The 20,472-nt window shown below is 51.9% G+C and overlaps 1 protein-coding gene and 1 pseudogene across 1 annotated transcript; both read right to left on the bottom strand.

Moving 5' to 3' along the window:
* Positions 1-579: 579 nt before the first annotated feature.
* On the bottom strand, positions 580-3,164 carry LOC123429574 (annotated as a pseudogene).
* Positions 3,165-7,163: 3,999 nt separating this feature from the next.
* LOC123429573 (BSD domain-containing protein 1-like) lies at positions 7,164-8,775 on the bottom strand. Its single transcript, XM_045113601.1, has one exon. The coding sequence runs from the start codon at positions 8,675-8,677 to the stop codon at positions 7,346-7,348; it is 1,332 nt and encodes a 443-aa protein (XP_044969536.1). The 5' UTR covers positions 8,678-8,775; the 3' UTR covers positions 7,164-7,345.
* Positions 8,776-20,472: the final 11,697 nt, after the last annotated feature.

Genomic DNA, 20,472 nt, shown 5'->3' with positions numbered 1-20,472 from the left:
TGAGAGCACCTCCGGGTGGACGCATGTCTTCCGGTGTGCCTCCTCACATACCTTTGCATGATGTCGTTGAAGATCTTGCCAACACCTACCAAGCTCTACATGATGATGCGACACGCGTTAATGATGAAGACGAGGAGGGGGAAGAATCGTCTTCGGATGAGGATGAAGAAACGAACGAAGAGGAGGACAAAGATGAGGCAAGATTGTTGATGTGTCATTTCTTTGTATGTCATGAACTTCTTTTATGTCATGAACTTGGTTGGTTGACTTTAAACTTGATTGGTTGATGTCGCATGATTGTTTATGTGCCGTGAAATTAAACTATGTTATTTTTTATGTTTGAAATATCCATATTATTTAATTTTGATGTTTGAAATATCCATATTGTCTTTAAAATGAACAAGTTGCAGGCGTCGGCTGCTCGCGCGCGGAGTTTTAGCGCGTTCGGTGGAGCGGCTCGTGCGCCATATTTTGTCGTTACCGTTGTAGCCAGCGCACTGCAGCGCGTTAAAATTTCTAATTCCAACGCTGCAAAATCGCTTTTGTGCGCGCGGCGATAGCGCGACTGTAGACGATGTCTTATTTCTCTCTGCCAAGCGCCGCCTTCAACTTGACGGCGACCTCCTCGAGCGCCCGGCGCGACAGCCCCTCCGGTGACCACGCACGTGCTGCCGCTTTTTGCAGGTTCTCGGCCCGGCGCCGCAACTTCTGACCCCCACCACGAGTTCCTTCACGGCGGTGGTGATCTCGTGGCGCATCACCAAGCATCGACCGTCCTCTCCTCGGCCGCTATATGGATATAGCAACCACCAGATACAACATCCCGAACACCGCTGGGGCGGACAGCACAAGCACGCCCAAAAGAAAATACAAGAGAAAAAATGCCAACAACGCCGGATCAACGAAAGCTACGACTCCCGGCGACCGCTGTGCCCACCGAAAATAACCACCACGCTCCAAAGCCACCGAGTTGTCGTGTACCAAGCACCACCTTTAAGAAGGAATACGACGATGTCGACGCTGTTGCCCAGACGAATCCTCGGATTTCTCCCGGTACACGGAGGGTGGTGAGGTGAGAAGGGTCACCCGACGCCCTTCAAGAAGGATGGTGGCGCCCGCAGGCGTCACCGCGTTGGTGCCGGCAAGATCCGACAGGGATTTCTCCCGACACCTCGCACCCGCCACCCAGGACCAACCTACGGCTCCACCACACCCGCCGCCCACCAACATGCACCAACACAGTCACGAGGAAGCCGCCGTCGTCTCACCACGACCAACGAAGCGAGGCCGGTAGGATCCAAACAAGACACCTGTAAACAAGGACCGGCAGCACCGCAGCCACGAGGGAGGGAACAACCTCCACCGGCTTAGGCGGTAGCTGACCGGGCATAGCAGCACAGGCATACGAGACCAAATGTCCAGCCGAGCCCAGAACGGGCCTGTGAAGCTGCGCCGCCACGCTGCAGCAGTCGCGGAACAACAGCCGCCATCCCTGTCGCAAGGAGCTCGCCAGAGCCACCGGAGAACAACCCACCACGGCCCCCAGCAGGTCTGCCCCGACCCAGATCGGGCCCCTAGGGCCTAGATCTGGGCCAGCCGGGCGCAGCCGGCCGCCGCATGCCAGGGCTGTCACCGCCGTCAAGGGGCAGCGCCTCCACACTGCCGTCGTCCGGATCCGCACCGGAGCCCCGTCGGCCGAGGGGTTCCGCCGCCAGAACCGCCTGCTCGAGCTGGGCTCCAGGCGACGGGGTAAGAAGGGGGCCGCCACCGCCGGGCTGCGGGGCGCCGCGCGGGCAACGCCCGGCCGCGCCCGCCGGCGGCAGCGGCGAGGGGGGGGCGGCGGCTCGCTGGGAGGGGAAGGGGAGGGGAGCCGCCCCGGTCGCCTCGCTCCACAGTCCTCTCGCACTGGCGCCACCCGCAACGCCACGCCGAGCTTCTCTTCCATGATAACGGCGTTCATCCTCTGCTCCGCGTACAGCGGCCACGCGAGCATCGGCACACCGCACCCCACGCTCTCCAGCGTCGAGTTCCATCCGCAGTGCGACACGAAGGCGGCGGTCGCAGGGTGAGCCAGCACGCGGACCTGTGGCGCCCACGCCGCCAAGGCTAGGCCCCTGCCTCTGGTCCTCTCCAAGAAGCCCTCAGGGAGCCACGTTAATGGATCGCCATCGCCGCCGAGGCTTGGCCTCCGCATGACCCAAATTAACCTTTGGCCGCTCGCCTCCAGCCCGGCCGCGAGCTCGGCCGTCTGCTCCACAGAAAGTGCTCCGCCGCTCCCGAAGGCGACGTACACCACAGAACCTCACCGGCTGATGACCAAGTCACTCCAAGCATGGTGACGACGGGCCCGCGGCGGCTTCGTCGGGATCTGTCCGCCGGATGAATGGCCCCACCGGGAACACCGGCGGGAAGAAGAACGCGCCCGCAGCTTGCTCCGGTGCCGCCAGCCGCTCGAACGCCTCCGCGGTGGCAGGTTCCATGTCGTAGAACGTGTTCACCAGCATGCCATCGGCGAGGCGATAGCTCCGGACCAGCTCGACAAGCTTCGCGTAACGCGGGTTCGCGAAACTGCCGCGGAACGCGTCCGGGATGTCGGCGATGCAGAGCAACACGCCGCCGGGAAGCTCGAGAGGCACCGCGACGTCGTGGTAGTCGCCGGGAGCGGCGCCCTCGTGGAGCTCGACGATGTGGCGCGTGAGGGCGACCATGGCCAGGTTGCTGGGGAAGAAGAGGTACCCGGGGACGCCGAGCTCGGCAGCGATGGGCAGCGCCATGGAGCAGAGGAAGTCCGGCACGACCGCGGCGAGCAAGGTGGTGCAGTTGATGGGGCGAAGGAGGGCGCGGATGTTGGGGAGGGAGCGGCGGACGAGCTCCGCGAGCACTCTGCCGTCGTGGACGTTGGCGGGGAGGTCGTCCATCTGGACGGCGGGGAGCGCGGCAACGGCGACAGAGGCGTGGAGGCACGGGGGAAGCTGATGTACGTCTCCTGTGCCGGAGAGGTTGGTGAAGGTGACGATCGTGGCCGCAAAGCCATGCAGCTCCACGAGCCGCCGCGCCAGCTCGGCCACTGGTATGAGGTGGCCGGCGCCGGGGCTGGGGAGAAGCACGACGTGCGGCCGCGGAGGCGCGGAGGCGGGGCCAGCAGTGTTGGCGAAAGACTCCATCCGCAGTGAGAGCGAGCTGCTGCTTCTGCTTGTCCTGGTATCCATTTACCCTCAGCCGTCCCTTATAAGAGCATCTCCAACGGCCGCCGAACGTGGTTTGGCGCGACCCGCAGCGCTGGCTTCAGCAGCCGCGTTAAAATGCAGCGCGTGCCGTTCCAGCAGCGCGTAAAAATACAGCGCGCGCGATTCGTCGGACATTTTAACATATATGACATTTTGGACACAAAGTGAGTTTGAAACATTCATCAAAACACAATGAACATGTGAAATTTGACACAAGCAAGTTGATGAATAAAAGCTCATGCCCACAAGTTCATCCAACCAAGTTCAAAATGCAAACTAAAGTTCAAGACATAAATGAAAGACACATCAATCATCTTCCTCGTCTTCGTCCTCATCTTCCGAAGACGATTCTTCCGTCTCCGAAGATGAATCTTCCTCCCTAACCTCATCACGCACCGCATCACGTGAAGCTACGACGGTGTTGTCAAGATCTTCAACGGCATCTTCATGGGAATGTGTGTGAGGAGGCACATCGAAAGACATTCCACCCATGACCGGAGGTGCACCCATGCCTCCCATGAGAGAAGCAAAACTCATGCCTCCCATGGCGGCCATAGCGTCGGAGCTGCCGGAGCCGTCCGTCGCCTTGTTCTTCTTCGCGGATGTTTTTCCCTTCTTCGGCCGCGCCGCATTGGGGAGTTTCGACGGTGCGGCGACGGCACGGGACGGCACCGGCGCGACGCCACCCGTCGCCGTGGTCATCCGCGGCGGCAAGAAGAGGCTGCGTGCGAGGCCGACGCTCGGCGGAGCTCCGGCAGTGGCGACACCAACGCTACCCGCGCTAGGGTTTCCGGCGGCGGCGGCGGCGGGGGGGGGGGGGGTCGCGGCTGTACAACGGGGTGAGCAGGGTGCCGGTGTGCGCGTCCATGGGTGACAGGACGCCGGCGCCGGCGCGTGCAGTGCGTAGGAGGAGGAGAGGAGAGAGTGCGGCGTGAGCGCTCGAGTGTGCCGCGCGCGGAAGCGGGCGCCCCAAATACACCGCGCGGGATAGTGTATCCGACCGCGCGCCCAACTTGTTATAGCGCGCGCGGTTTTTACGCATCCGCTGGAGCCTCCCGCCGCGTCGCGCGCGCATTAAAACGACATAATTTACGACGTGGCGCTAGTTTAACGCGGCTCTTGGAGATGCTCTAAAGAACTCGGGCCATCACCCATCAGCAGCAGTGTATGTAGTTGATATATGCTTTGATGCTACTCCATCAGTTAACGAAATTGTTCGTCCGTAGTACTTTGCACATGGATGGTTCAGAGAAAACAATGACCAACGCTTGGGATTTTTTTACTATTCTAACCTCTTGTTTAAAGTTGAGCACAAAATAAATTCAGTTTGAATAGATTTCATAATCTGATCTTTTTAGAAACGCCATAACCTGTGGCGTTGTTGCTACACGAAGAAACGTCACGTTGATCTACATTCAGACGTCAGTCTAACTCGCGTTGCAGCCCAGGTCAAAACGTCAATGTTACCTGTGATGGCTGCATGCGGGTGACGCGTGCGGGAGTGATGGCTGCATGCGGGAGTGATGGTTGCATGCGGCAACGGCGAGGCCCGCCGTGGCCGCGGGCGGGTGGCGCGTGCGTGCACAGGGGAGTGATGGTTGCATGCTCCGCTCTAATCTGCTAAGCTCGAATAGCCATGCAGAGCAGCGGTAGCAACAGCCCCGGGCGGCAACGCCATATATCTTGGTGTTGGAGTAGCGAGTGAAAACGTCATTACTTATGGTGTTTCTTACTCCGCCAGAAACGCGAGCTAGCTAGGCGTTTCGGTGGCGTTTCTATATACACCAGCAACGCCACGGGCTCTGACGTTTCTAAAAGGATTAGATCGTGAAATAGTTTCAAATCGAGTTTATTTTGTATATTTTTTTCGTCTGGTGAGTCAGAACAGTGAAAAAAACCCAACGCCTGCTCCACGAACTTCATGTCTACCTCCACCGAGATCCCCTTTTCTAGCAGCTAATCTGCTCATGATCCGATTAGATGGCCTCAATTGCATTAAGTCCAATCGATTCCTTAACTTGTTACTCCATGAATTATTTTATAAGTACTCAATCATCAGAAATTGCTTTTGGAGGCGTAACTCCATGAAGGCCTCCAAATGCAAAATTTAAAATTCATGTTTTTTTTATATTTCAAAAAATACAGAGATAGATGAAAGCATAATGCACAAGTATGAAATTTTAAAGGCGAAATACATTTAAATGAAGGTTATAAAAAATTTGTGACTTTTTAACACATTGATACTATTCATCCTCTCAGATCATGAATTTGTTTTTTTTCTGATATGATACATGTCGTATTTTAACGTATTTTATCCTGAAATTTTACACGCATACGCCTCACATCCTTCTTTACTTGTACAAAAGAAATCAGATTCTTTTGAAACCCAAATCTTCGAATTTTGAATTTTGAGATCCAAAACGCCATACTCCTCAATCATAGGACATCTGGAGAGTGTCACTGTTCTCTCTATTTTCCCTCCCCTTCGACCTGCTCCTCATATGTCACTCCTACGTTCGTACCTGCTGATTATATTTATATTCATTTCATGTAAGTGTCAACATTTATTTATAATAATTATATTTACTAACAGCTATATTTCCAAAGGCTATAGTTTTGAGACCTATGATATTATGTACTGTATATAGGAGCACAGCTAACTTGTTTTCTAAGCCCCTCCAGGTTCTTCCCACTCCACAGCATTCAGTTTGCTTCTTTGAGAGTGTGTTCGGTTGGGGAACCAATTGTAACATAATGGAATGGTTTCACTCCAGGTCATGTATTTAGGAACGGAAGGAGTACCATGTGTTGGTTTCATTCCTGGACAGATGTGATGAAAAATGGAATATCCACAACATACTCTCTATTAGAGAGCGATATCATCTTTACGAGAAAGGAACACCATTACGATCAAATACTAGATAAGGCAAATTTGGAGCTTCAAACGAATGTATGACACTAGTTCACCACAGGCCAACAGACTTCACTATGTTAACTTATCAAAAGGCGTCACACATCAACACACAGATCATGAGACCATGCGGGGATGGGATCAAAGATGTTGGTCTGTATGTGATACTCACTCCGCCCCAAATTACTTGTCACAGAAATGAAAATGAATGTATGCAGAACTAAAATACATCTAGATAAATCCATTTCTGCGACAATTAATTCCGGACGGAGGGAGTACATGTTAGTACAATCATACACACGGGCCACGTCAGCATTTTCAAAGTGACATGCTGAAAGCATGCCCTCTTAGAAGAGGCTGATAATAAACAGGCCTCATAAAAATGCCCAGAAATGCAATTCCAATTGCCAGCATGACCACTAACATTAGTTCACTATCTTTACAAACCTCAACTACTGTATTAAAAATGTGATGGAAATATCTTAGAGAAAGAATACCATAGCCTCTTCCATTACTGTTATCACACTAGATGAACTGAACTAGTCTTTGGCATTGTCAAGAGCATAAAAAACAAGCTCTGGTTCTAAGAAGTTACAGGTTAGAAGTTAAAACTACTCATGGCTGATTCACAAAGCTAAATTTATTTCAGCCTGAAGATGTTGATAGTTATTTTTTCTTCCAACTAATCAATTGAGCTGTCACAGTAGTCTCAACTATCAAGGCACTAATTTGTATCCGCTGTTACTGGAGAAAGCTTGACGTTTATGCATGAAACATAGATCAGTGAGGGAAATACCAATTTATGCACCACAAAATCATGCATATTATTGGCTACCAAAAGCCAACAGGATAGAAATCATGGAACCTAGCTAATGGTATATTAGTATGTCCTGAGTGAAAGGGTGTTCTGAAAGATTGTTCTGAAAGATTGTTCAAATGGTTGATACAAAATTCTTTTGTGATCAATGTACACTAAATGAAATAATGGTAAAATGAAACAACATATTTACGGTGACACAAACATATTAGCAAATTGGCGCATTGCCAAAAGGCACTTGATAACATCAAACTTAGTTTACACACGTATCCACAACATAAGAATCGCAACTAAACCAATGTTTATTGGTCACATGATAGTATCTTGCACAAGTAATGGTATATAAAAAATGTAGACAATACAATCGACACTACCATACCAGATGGCTTTTCAGGCCTTATCATCATCATCCTCAATGTCCCAACTCAAATCCTCGTCGTCGTCCGCAACAGTGAGCCTCTTACGCAGCTCCTCCTTTGGAGCGACGCTTGAGCCATGAGCGCTCCCCTTCTTCTCTTCATGCTCCCCGAGATCCTCAATCTCGTCCCATTCAAGATCCTCCTCGGTCGCCGTTCGCTGCCTAGACACCATGGAGTAGTCGCTATCCTTGCTCGAGTCACTTGTCTCATGCTTTGTCCCTTCTTTCGCCGCAGCATCTCCAGTGCTAGAATGTGGTTCCTCAGCAGCAGTTTTCTTGTCACTCGATTCTTCAACATTCAATTTCGATGGATCTTCCTTCTCCTCCTTGTCAACAACCACCATCGAACTACCGAAAACCTCCGGCTGTGATGCATCGGCGTTCTTCCGTTCCTTATCCAAAGCGCCCGCCTTGGCGCTGCCTTCTTCCTCCAGTTTATCATTTCCTCTCTCTTCTACTTCAGGTTTCGGTTCCTCTTTGATCGGCGCTTGCTTGATCGCCACCTCCTCTTTTGCTGGCTCCTCCTCCTCAACCTCGTCGTCCACCTCCCAGCTCAGGTCCTCCTCTTCCTCCTGCGCGATGACCCGCTTCACCAGCTTGGCCCTGGCGTCCTCCTGCTGCTTGAGCTTGTGGACGCGGTAAAAGTACCTGGCCCAGAACACGTCGCCCTCCACGGTGTCGGGCACGAGCCTGTCAACCATCCCTTCCACGGCGTCGCTCTCGTAGCAGAGCGCCTCGATCTCATCCTGCCTCTCGTCGATACTAAACCCCGCGGTCCAGGCCGCGAAGTCCTCGGCGTCCTCGGGATCGGCGGCGAAGGTGGCCGGATCCGACTGGAGCGCGCGCAGCTGCGCCTCAAAGCGGCTGTAGTACCGCAGGTGACCCGAGGCGAGTCCGGGGTCGGCGTCGGCGTCGGAGGGCGCGGGCGGGGAGGCTGAGGCCGCGGCCGCGGCAGCGGAGGCGGTGGCCGCGGCCTGCGCGATGGCGCCCTTGCCCTGGGCGACGATGTCGGCGAGGCCGTCGAGCGCGAGCGCGGAGGAGGGCAGGTCCCGCGCGGCCTGGGCGGCGGCCTCGCGGAGCGCGTCGGTCTCGCGGCGCAGGCCGGTGCTGAACTCGGCGAGGTCGCGGCGGTAGGCATCCATTATGGTCTCCGACTGCGAGGTGAGCGTCTGGAGCAGCCCGCCGAAGCCCCACCCGCCGCCTCCGGAGTCGGCGGGCGGGGTGGAGGAACCCGCGGCGGGCTCCGGCTCCGGCGGCGGGGAGGCCGGGTCGGGCGCCGCGAGCGAGTTGAAGAGGAAATCCATGGCGGGCGGCGATTTGGATCCGGTTGGTCGGGGGGCGAGGCCGTTGTCGTGGGTGTGCTTTCTTCGTGGGGAGTGGGGGTTGCTTTCGCTTGCGGGTGGGCCCGGGGGAGGCGATGGTTATTGTGGTTCCGCTTGTGTTTTGTGCACGGGACGGGTTGCGAAGAACGAATGTGGGTCCGTTTCGTGCATTGCAGGTTCCGTGGTTCTCCCCAATGGCACGCAAGCATGTGCAGTTTCGGACTTTCAAAGTTTTGAACAAGGAACTTTCCCTTTCCTACCGGGCCGCTCGCGCTGGCGGCCTCCGGAGTAGAAATCCTAGCCGCCCCGAACACCCCCTCCCCCCTCCCCCCACTCCTTGGTTATCGTCGCCACCGGCAGCGACAGTGGTGGCGGTGCTCGTTTGTCAAAGGCGGCAGGCGAAGGTTATACGTTTGGACGAAGACTTCACGCGGAGGAGCTTCTTCAAGAGGGCGGCGTGGTGGATGTGTGGTGTGGCGGCGCACAATGGAGAGCACGCGGAGAGGTGGGGCACGCGGGAGAGGCGTAGCTCGGTTTGAGGTGAGGGGCGGCGGGCATCTCGACGCGCAGGTGTGGGAGACGGAGGTCGCACTGCGGAGGGACCCCGATGACGATGAATCTCGACCAGGAGGTGCGATGGACGGGAACGGTGGCCGGGAGTCGTTACGGAGGCTAGGGGCCGTGTTGCGCCTCCTGTTGTCGTCGGCGTGGTAATGGAAGGTCGCTCGTGGGGAATTGGTGGTTGTACGAGTTGGATCTCGACGCTCGGACCGGTGAATCATGATAGGGAGCATCGTGGTGGTTCGCATGCGGGCGGAGAGGTGTGATGGCCTTCCGTGAGCGAGTTCCTCGGCCGCAGCCGTGGCATGGATGGCTGCTAGGAGGTGGCATGTCCATCTCTTGTCCGCGATGCCATGGATCCAAGCTTGTCTTCTTCGACCTTGCAGGAGTTGGATGGTGGTTTGCGTGCTCTCCGCCATGTGAGGGGTCGGTGTTCCACGACGGTTTGAAAATGATGGCGAGGTGCTCGGCCAGTGGTGGGATGCTCGTGCATTGATACGTCTCCATCGTATCTACTTTTTCTAACGTTTTTGCTCTTGTTTTAGACATTAATTTGCATGATTTGAATTAAACTAACGCAGACTAACGATGTTTTTAGCAGAACTACCATGATGTTATTTTCGTGCAGAAATAAAAGTTCTTGGAATGAAATGAAACTTTTTGAAGATTTTTTATGGAATACTAGAACCAAGACCCACCAGAGGGGAGGCCCCAGGCGTCCACTAGGCACCAGGGCGCGCCAGCGCCCCTGGCGTGGCGTGGTGTCTAGTGGGGCCCACGGGGCTCCGCCGACCCTAATTCCAACGCTATAAAATCCTATTTTCGTAGGAAAAAACGGAGAGGAAGTTTCATCGCGTTTCACGATACGAAGCCGCCGCCACCTCATGTTCTTCATCGGGAGGCCTAATCTGGAGTCCATTTGGGTCTCTGGAGAGGGGAATCTCCGGTCTTCGTCATCACCGGCCCTCCTTCGTCACCAATTCCATGATACTCTCCACCGGGAGTGAGTAATCCCTTCGTAGGCTTGCTGGTCCGTGAAGAGCTGGATGAGATTCATCATGTAATCGAGTTAGTTTTGTTAGAGCTTGATCCCTAGTATCGAGTGGCGGAGCTTGAAAGAAATCTCCGGAGGGGTGAAGCTGTGAAAAAAACTCAAATGCAAAATCATACGAACACAACAAGTTAGATATTGCAAATAGCGAGAAACTTATACAATTATATTGATCTCCTCCATAGTAGCTTACAAAATAGCTTTCTAATTTTAATTATATATATAACCTACTCCATAACAAAAGGAACTATACTAAAATACCATTTAACCATGGAGCATTCAGTTCACTACATCAACACTGCATTACAGATTAGCTTTTCATTTCTTTGCACCCTTAAAGTGCATAAGAACATCTTCATAGTTGTACTTCTCAGTGATTTCACTCTCTATTTTTACTAGCAAGCTATTGGCTAGATAATCATCTTCCATGGTATTACGTAGCCTTGTCTTAATGATCTTCAAAGTTAAGAATGCTCGCTCGACACTTGTTGTAGAAACTGGAAGAGCTAGAAGCAATCGCAACAATCGATCAACCAAATTGTAGATAGAATGTCTCCCTGTCTCAAAGAGATATCGAAAAAGAGCAATACCAAGCTTCAAATATGCTCGTCGCACATCGTCTCTTTGATTAGGTGGATATTGCCAAATATGTGGAAGTAGTGCGGGATCCCACTACAAAAATTCTATCCCTTGAAATAGTACTTCATTTGTTTGAGTTTGATCGCTTTGTCCTTGCTGTTGAGGCATCGAAGGTTGTGGTTCATGTTGCTCAAATTCGAGCAACAACAAGGGAAGTTGAACACAGTTCGTTGACTGAACACACATTGCTTCGGTTGTCGTTGGTTCATCAGCTGAATCACCTCTCTTTCTTTTGAAAAATGCCTCAATAGTTTTCCCCTTAAAAATCACTTGCCCCCTCTCACTGTAAAGAACATTTTCTATTTAATACAAAATGAAATTGACTAAATCCATGACGACTTGACGAGATGACCTAATTAGGCAACGTACAGTACAAGAGCAAAATCAAGATCCAGCTACCACTGTTGACATAATTAGCTAGTAGTGTTGAAATCAGAGTGAAGACTGGAGAGATTAACTAGCAGACTAGGCAACGTACAGGAGCAAAATCAAGATCAAGCAAGGGCAGCAGCTCACCGATCTGGTTGTTGGCACGACCGCGGTAGAGGCAGGAGAGGAGGAGTAGGTAGAACAACGGCTAGCCCTAGCCTGGCTAGCCGGCCACCCGCCACCGGCCACGTCGGCTAGCCACGGCGGCCAGTCTGCCGAATGCCGGTGCGCCACCCCCACGCTTAGGCGTCAGCGGTCGCATGTGCGGTGTGGGATGTGAAAGGGGGTTAGGGGAAATCGATTTGGTCGCTGGTGGGCAATGAAGACAGTTGATAAATGGGCCTTCCAGTTGTCGGGTGGTGGGTTGTATATAATATATAGGGGTAGTAAAAATCGTTTTTGCTGGGGGCGATGGCCCATGTTCACCCCCACATAGCTCCACCGTTGCTAGTATCCACTATGTTGGGAGATTGATGTTGCTACGACTTTGATATGCTTAATGCTTGTCACTAGGGCCCGAGTGCCATGATTTCAGATCTGGACCATTTATAGTTTAACCATTATATCTACGTTCTTGATCCGATCTTGCAAGTTATAAGCACCTACTACGTGTTAGGATCCGCATACCCCAAAATGACAATAATTGAGATTATTTCCGGTAATTACCGTAGTATGAGGAGTTCATGTATTCACTATGTGTTAATGCTTTGTTTCGGTTCTTTATTAAAAGAAGGCATTAATATCCCTTAGTTTCCTTATGGACCCCGCTCCCACTAGATAGTAGGACAAAATATGTCATGCAAGTTCTTTTTCATAAGCATGTATGACTATTTACGGAATACATGCCTACATTATATCAATGAACGGGAGCTAGTTCTCTGTCGCCCTATGTTGTGACTGATATATGATGAATATTATCCAGCAATATCACTGATCCAGTGCCTACGAGTTTCCACATATTGTCCTCACTAAGTTACTACTGTTGCTACTGCTGGTACAACTGCTACAAAACTGCTGCTACCGTTACCATTGCTACTGCTACTATTACCACTGCTATTAAAATTGTCATATTACCGTGTTACTGTATTTGTTGCTTCCGCTGACTCGTGTGCTTATCGAGCTTTCGTATTCTAGCCCTCGAGGCCCCTGGCTTGTAATATGAAGCTGATGTTATTTTATTTGTGTCTAGAGTTGTGTTGTGATATCTTTCGTGAGTCCTTGGGTTTGATCGTACGCATTTGCGTGTATGATTAGCGTACGATTAAGCCGAGGGCGTCACAAGTTGGTATCAGAGCCAACTGCCTGTAGGTAGCCCCCTTTCCAACTCCTTGGCCGAAGTTGAGTCTAGTGTTTGAAAAACTTACTAACACTGATGTTGTGGCTTACGGGCCCACATCTCAATTGGGTGGTATTAGTATCTTTTACTCCTTTCCTATACTCTGGGCTCTACTTTCTCTTCTCTTTCGGGTCAAAGATTTTACTAACTCTAACATTAGGTTCTCGAATCACATCAATCCGGAGCGCTGGACTATCTACTCTTTTTCTCCTGAATATGTATTACACACACTGTCATTGACATCCGTCAATCTTATTTTCAGATGCGTCCCTCAAGACAGCACGTGCGCCTGATACAGGCCACCGAGACGACTGGGTTCCCGGCCATTTTGGTCGATCTCCTGACCAGGCTGGGATATCGCTGGTACCCCGAGTACACTGTGTTCGAGGATTTCCGCGAGTACAACCAGTACCAGTACCAGGCTGAGGTTCGCATCTTCGACCAGAGGGGCGGCGAGACCCTCGAGCGCCACGTGTTCTGTGGAATTGGAGTGTCGGTCGAGATGGCCGTCCATGATGCGGCCTACATCGCCATCACCCGTCTCCGTGGAGCGTACCCTCACCTGGAGGAGAGCCCTTTCAGATACATCCCGCATGCTCCTGCTGGGGATGAGACTGGGTCTGATCTCACTGCCTACGCTTCGGATGTTCGGGAGCGCAGCGACCGTTCCTACGTCGCTGTCTGCGCCCCCTACGTGACGCGTCGCTACGATGCGCGGGTTCTGGTGCAGTACACTGAGGCAATGGATCGTGCTTTCCGAGCTCTGACTGTGGAGTTGTATGCTACGCGCGCTCGTCTTTATGACGCGTTGACAGAGCTACAGCCATCACACTGCCCGAGGGTTCCCCCTATGCGCATCCGCGAGCCGAGCAGGACAGAGCTACCATCAGCTCTCGAGTGGACAGATGTTGGGGGTAGAACCCCTGCACTTGGACCTCAGCTCCTCGACTGGATGCGGTACCGTCACCAGAGTCACAACGGGACACAGGGTCCTGTCCCTACCTTCTATCACCGCTAGCTACCAGGATTTGATCGTCCTCTCCGACGTTGATGTAGCCTTATCGCTACATCTCGTTGTGGTACTCTTCCACCGCGTGCCTGCGCGCCGCCTAGTGAGTCTAGGGTATCGTCAAATGCGTCCGGGCTATCACCAAATTTCGAGTTTTTAATCGTTAGTCTGTAATCAAACTTATGTATGGGTCTATATGTCGAACTCAACTACTATGGAGTATCTGTCGCATTTCCCTTTCATTATGCTTGATTACTTCATGAATGCGTGCGATGCCTTTTCAATTACTTTAAGCTAAGCTACCCTTGCTAAATATTTAACAGGATGGTTAGACCAGCTGGCCGCCCGCGTGGCCCTGCCAACGATGCACCACCCCCGCCTCCTGAGTATATGGCGGGGATGATCCAACAGTTTGAGCTGAACCGCCAGTTTATGCAAGGGCTCATGGATCAGTTCCAAAGGCCGAACATGAACCAACCACAAGGCGTGACACTGCAAGACTTCTTCCGTCTCAACCCTGCGATCTACCGCAGCTCAACTCAGCCTATAGATGCTGATGACTGGCTTCGTGACATTTCCTATGAGCTGGAGTCTGCCAATGTGCCCCTGGCGAGCTATGTCAACTTTGCCGCCTACTTTCTGAAGGGTCCCGCTGCTCAATGGTGGGACAGCCACAGGCGCTCTCAGCCCGATGGAACTATCATCACTTGGGCAGAGTTCAAGGCTGCTTTCCGTGCTCGATACATTCCCCAGGGAATCATGGACCGGAAGAAGCGTGAGTTCCGCAACTTGGTCCAGGGCAACAAGACTGTGGATGCTTATCAGCGGGAATTTCTGGAATTATCTCGCTATGCTGAAGAAGACATTGCGACTGATGCACGCAGGCAGGAGAAGTTCCGTGAAGGCCTCCACCCTGATATCAAGCTGACACTCCTCGTTCAGGACTATGCTGATTTCGCCACCCTCGTGAACAAGGCTATTCAGGTTGAGACTGGTCTGCAGGAATACAAAGATAGCAGCAAGCGCAACCGTGACATGGGCTCATCTTCGGGCTCATCTGCACAGAAGCGGAAGATCTGGATTCCCAACAACATGTACCATGCACCTGCTCCTACTCCGAGGCCGTCCTATGCTGCACCTCGCCTGCCTCCTCCACCACCTAGGCAGCCGAGGCTTCCAGCTCCACCACCTCGAGTTCCTCCTTCCCGTCCTGAGGACGGGCTGTGCTTCAAGTGTGGCCGTCCAGGTCACCGTGCTAGAAACTGCAGGCAGAATCAGAATCAGCTGGCACTTCCCGCAACTGGCCGTGGCAACAACCAGAACCGCAACTTCAACGCTAAGCCTGCTTATGTTCGTGGTCAGGCCAACAACATTGATATGGGTCAAGCTCAAGACCAGCCTGCTACCGTGATGGGTACACTTCTCGTTAACTCAGTACCTGCTTCTGTATTGTTTGATACAGGAGCATCGCATTCCTTTATGTCGGAAAATTTTGCATACATGCATGACATTAGGAGCGAAGAGATGAACATCCCGATAGTGGTAAACACCCCTGGGGGCGAATGCCGAACCTCTGTGGTTTGCCCCCATGTTCCAGTTGAAATTGAAGGATTAGAATTCCTTGCCAACCCCATCCTAATAAAGTCATCCAACATTGATCTCATATTGGGGATGGATTGGTTGAAAGCTCATACGGCATCGATCGTTTGTGCCACCAAAACCGTCCACCTCCTACACCCTTCAGATGAACTAGTAAGCTACCATGCTCATCTCATCCGTAATGCTGAGGCACGGCTGTATGCCTTGAATGCATTAAATGCGTCGCCTCTTGAAGGGATTGAAAACATACCAGTGGTCCGAGAGTTCCAAGATGTCTTTCCAGAAGAACTTCCGGGGATTCCCCCTGCTCGAGCTGTCGAGTTTGTCATTGACTTGGTACCCGGTACCACTCCTATTGCCAAGCGTCCTTATAAAATGCCACCACATGAACTCCTTGAACTTAAGCAAGAAATTGACAACTCGCTCCGTCTGGGTTTCATCCGTCCGAGTTCCTCTGCTTGGGGAGCACCTTCTCTCTTTGTTAAGAAGAAGGATGGGACAAATCAATTGGTTCAAGACTATCGTCCTATCAACCAGGCCACTATTCAAAATAAATATCCTCTCCCTCGGATAAATGATTTGTATGATCAACTTGCTGGTTCCACCGTTTTCTCTAAGCTCGACTTGAGATTGGGATACCACCAAATCCGTGTTCGCAAAGAGGATATTCCAAAGACCGCCTTTGTTACTCGATATGGATCATACGAGTACACCGTCATGTCTTTCGGCTTAACCAATGCACCGGCAACCTTCTCGAGATTGATGAATTATATATTCATGGACTACCTCGACAAATTTGTCGTGGTATATCTGGATGATATTCTGGTGTTTTCAAAGAACAAAGAAGAGCATGCTGAACATCTTCGTCTTGTACTGGATAAGCTTCGGGAGCATAAACTCTATGCGAAGTATTCCAAATGTGAGTTCTGGCTAGACGAAGTGACTTACCTTGGTCATGTGATTTCCAAGGATGGTATTGCGGTCAACCCCGAATGAATTCAAGCTATTCTTGACTGGACTCCCCCGAAGAATGTCAAGCAAGTCAGAAGTTTTCTCGGACTCGCCAGCTATTGCCGTCGATTCGTCGAGAACTTCTCCAAGATTGCGAAGCCCTTAACCAACCTGCTTCACAAAGGTGTTAAGTATGAATGGACTGATAAATGTCAGGAAAGTTTCCAGGCACTCAAGGACAAACTGACGTCCGCTCCAGTACTTGCTCCTCCAGATACGAAAAGGGATTTCGTCATATACTGTGATGCTTCTCGTCAAGGAATAGGTTGTGTCCTACTGCAGGATCGCAAGGTGATCGCTTATGCTTCACGTCAACTGCGTGCTCATGAAGAGAACTACCCAGTTCATGATCTCGAGCTTGCCGCAGTCATTCATGCATTGAAGGAATGGCGACAATACCTTGTCGGTAATCGCTGTGAAATCTACACCGACCATCAAAGTCTGAAGTACTTGTTCACTCAACCGGAGCTGAACCTGCGTCAACAAAGATGGATGGAGCGTATAGCAGATTTTGACTGTAGTATATCATATACCCCTGGCAAGGCTAACGTAATGGCTGATGCCTTAAGTCGCAAGTCATACTGCAACCACCTCCAGGTTCATCAGGTTCACGATCGTTTGCAAGAGGAATTCCGTAAGCTGAACCTCCACATTGTTCCTCAGGGTTACCTTGTTCCCCCTCCTGAAGAGTATCAAAAGATGAACCTTCGTGTTGTTAATCAGGGATCCCTCAGTAACCTAGTGGTTGAACCAGATCTTGTGAGCTCCATAAAGAATATACAAAACTTTGACGATGATGTCGACAGGATTAAGAGCTATATTGCTAAGGGTAAACCCTCCTTTTTCACTGTTGATGAAGGTGGCGCCTTGTATTTCAAGGGTCGCCTATTCGTCCCAAATAAGAAGGAAAATCTCAGGATGACTGGGAAGGTGATGGAAGAAGCTCATGACACACCATTGTCTATTCACCCGGGTAGTACCAAGATGTACCAAGACATCCGACAAAGATTCTGGTGGCCCAATATGAAACAAGACATTGCACGCTATGTGGCAGAATGTGATATATGCCGGCGAATCAAAGCAGAACACCAAAAGCCTGCTGGAACTCTGCAGCCTATCTCTATTCCCGAGTGGAAATGGGACCACGTTGAAATGGACTTCGTCACTGGTTTTCCCAGGTCTCAGAAAGGTAATGATGCTATCCTTGTCGTCATTGATCGACTGTCCAAAGTTGCACATTTCCTGGCCGTCAAAGAAACGATTAATGCTAGTCAGCTGGCAGATCTTTATATGTCAAGAGTTGTTTCACTTCACGGTATTCCGTTGGTAATCAGTTCGGACCGTGGCAGCTTGTTTACTTCAAAATTCTGGGAAAGTTTTCAGAAGGCTATGGGGACTCATCTGTCCTTCAGCACTGCATTTCATCCTCAATCCCAGGGACAAGTTGAACGAGTCAACCAAATTCTTGAGGACATGCTTCGAGCTTGTGTCATTTCTTTCGGTAAGAAATGGGAGGAATCTCTCCCGTATGCCGAGTTCTCTTACAACAATAGCTATCAAGCTAGCCTGAAGATGGCCCCTTTCGAAGTATTGTATGGGCGAAGGTGCCGAACTCCTCTGAATTGGTCAGAAACTGGGGAACGATCACTCTTCGGTCCGGATATTATTCAACATGCCGAAGATCAAGTCCGCATTATTCATGAGAATCTGAAGACTGCTCAGTCTCGTCAGAAAAGTCAGTATGACCGTCATCATCAAGATATGGTCTATCAACCTGGCGAAAAGGCTTATCTTCGTGTCACACCAATGAGAGGTGCACACCGTTTCGGGATCAAGGGCAAGTTAGCTCCTCGTTATATTGGTCCTTTCACTGTTCTCGAAAGGCGTGGAAGAGTGGCTTATCAATTGGAACTGCCGGCGAACCTTTCTCAGGTTCACGATGTCTTCCATGTTTCTCAACTCCGTCGCTGCTTCAAGGACCCTATTCGAGCAGTGGATCACGATATGCTTGAGCTACAACAAGACCTCTCTTATAAAGAGCATCCGGTCCGCATTCTCGACCAAGCTGAACGTAAGACTCGTCGCAAGGTCACCAAGTTCCTTAAGGTGCAGTGGTCAAATCACTCTGAAGATGAAGCCACTTGGGAACGCGAGGATCATCTTCATGATGAATACCCCGGGCTCTTTCCCTCTACCTCTTAATTCTCGGGACGAGAATTCTTGTTAGTAGGGGAGAATTGTGACATCCTCGACTTTTGCTACAGTAGTGGTTGTATTTAAGCTACAGTGATCAACCGCTAAACGATGCCACGTCATCGAATTCCCATCTCAGACCCGCGTGGATTCGCGTCTGTCCGGATCGATGATTTGAAAGCTGGGCCATTACAAGTATTAAAAGGATATATATGTAAAAGGAAAGTATTAAAGAAATAATAATGATAAGAGAAAGAAAGAAAACTGAAAGAAAGGATTAATAAAAAGAAAAGGGAAAAGGTAAAACGAAATAAAAACAAATCAAAAAAAAAGGAAGAAAGCCCCCCCAGCCGGCCCAACTGGGCCAAGTGGCCCAGCCGGCCTCCCCAAACCCTAGCGCGCCCCTCCCCTGGCAACCAGACCCCCCCACCCCTCGCTACTCCCTCCCCTCCCCCCAGTGCGCCGCCGCCAACCCCCTCCCCCCTCGTGCGGGGGCCCCACCCCCACCCCCACCATGAGAGGACCCCCACCTCCCTCTCGTGACCCTCTCCTCCCCACGATCCTTCTCCCTCCCCTGCCGAGCCACGCCCTCCACTCCATCCCGTCGCCTCCCTCCTCTCCACCTCGCCGCCTCGGCCGGCGCCTCTCCCTGGCCGGCGCGCCTCCCTTCCCCGCCGGCGAGCCCGCCTCTCCACCTCCTCCTACCTCCCGCGGCGAGCCCCTCCTCCCCCACGGCCACCAACGCCCGCCGGCCTCCTGCCCTGCACCGTCCTCCCACGCCAGATCCCATCCCATCGCCTCCTCCACTCCCCATCTCGCCTCCTCCACCTCGCCCCTCTCCCTCCCCAGCCGGCGGCCACCCTCCTCCCGCCGGCAGCCCCCCGGCGGCCACCCTCCTCCCGCCGGCGGCCTTCTCCCTCGACCCCCCCCACCTCACGATCTCCTCCCCCGGCGGCTCCTCCCCTCTCTCCGCGGCGAGCCCCCTCTCGGCCTCCACCCCGCCGGCAGGGGTGCCGGCCACCTCGGCCCCCCCCATCTCGGCGGCCGGCCCCTTCCGGGAGGTCCCTCTCCGGCGGCCCTCTCTACGGTGGCCGCCCCTCCCCGTCGGCGGCTCCACCTCCGGGGGCCTCTCCTCACCGGGGCCCCTCTCGGCGAAGATCCGACCGGCTCCCCCTCGTCGGCACATCACCACCATCGGCACCGTCACCGCCTCCACGTCCGTCTCCACCGTCAACTACGTGCGAACTCCGGCTTCACCGGGCCGTCACGTCACCGTCGGTGAGCCCCTCCTCGGGCTCCTCCCACCGTGTCGTTCTCCTCGACGTCCCGGTTCCGTTCCGGCAAACGGGGCCTCGATCCGTCGACGGTGGACTCCGGTAGGAGGATATGAGTATTTGGTTCTTCTAGGTGGTGTTAGAGAAAGTTGTTCTGTGTCTCTGTTAACAGAGAGAGGGAGATGAGTGTTGAGAGAAAAGAAAAAGAAATAGAAACAAAGGTTGTATTTCGTATGTATGTATGAGATGTGATGTATGTATTTGTGTATTTGGATATTTAGAGGAATACGGTATTTGCACGGATAGGTATCTAATAAAAATAAATGAGCAAATAACCTTAGGCCACTTACCGGTGGGGCCAATGCACCGCTGTCAATGACAGGGAGGCCCCACGCGATAATATAAAAATAATGTTTTTCTTAAAATAAATAAATAAATAGATATTTAGTTAAAATAATTAATTAACATAATTAGAGTATGACACGTGGGTCCCTCGTTGAATTAATCTGATTAATAAATATTTAATCTTAAATAAAACTTGTGCCTATGACGTTTGGGACCCGCTGGTCAGTTGACCGGTTAAAGGTGATGTCAGCATGACATCGCGATGATGTCATAAAAGGGATTTTATTAAATCTTTTAAATCTGTTTTTTAATTCCTAAATAATTAATAAA

Source organism: Hordeum vulgare, chromosome 2H (genome assembly GCF_904849725.1).
Source record: "Hordeum vulgare subsp. vulgare chromosome 2H, MorexV3_pseudomolecules_assembly, whole genome shotgun sequence".
NCBI classification, from domain to species: Eukaryota; Viridiplantae; Streptophyta; class Magnoliopsida; order Poales; family Poaceae; genus Hordeum; species Hordeum vulgare.
This window is presented reverse-complemented; position numbering and strand designations above follow the sequence as displayed.

What these genes read in the sequence shown, in the direction of transcription:
- LOC123429573 (XM_045113601.1), bottom strand. Translation starts at nt 8,677, where the DNA reads ATGGATTTCCTCTTCAACTCGCTCGCGGCGCCCGACCCGGCCTCCCCG.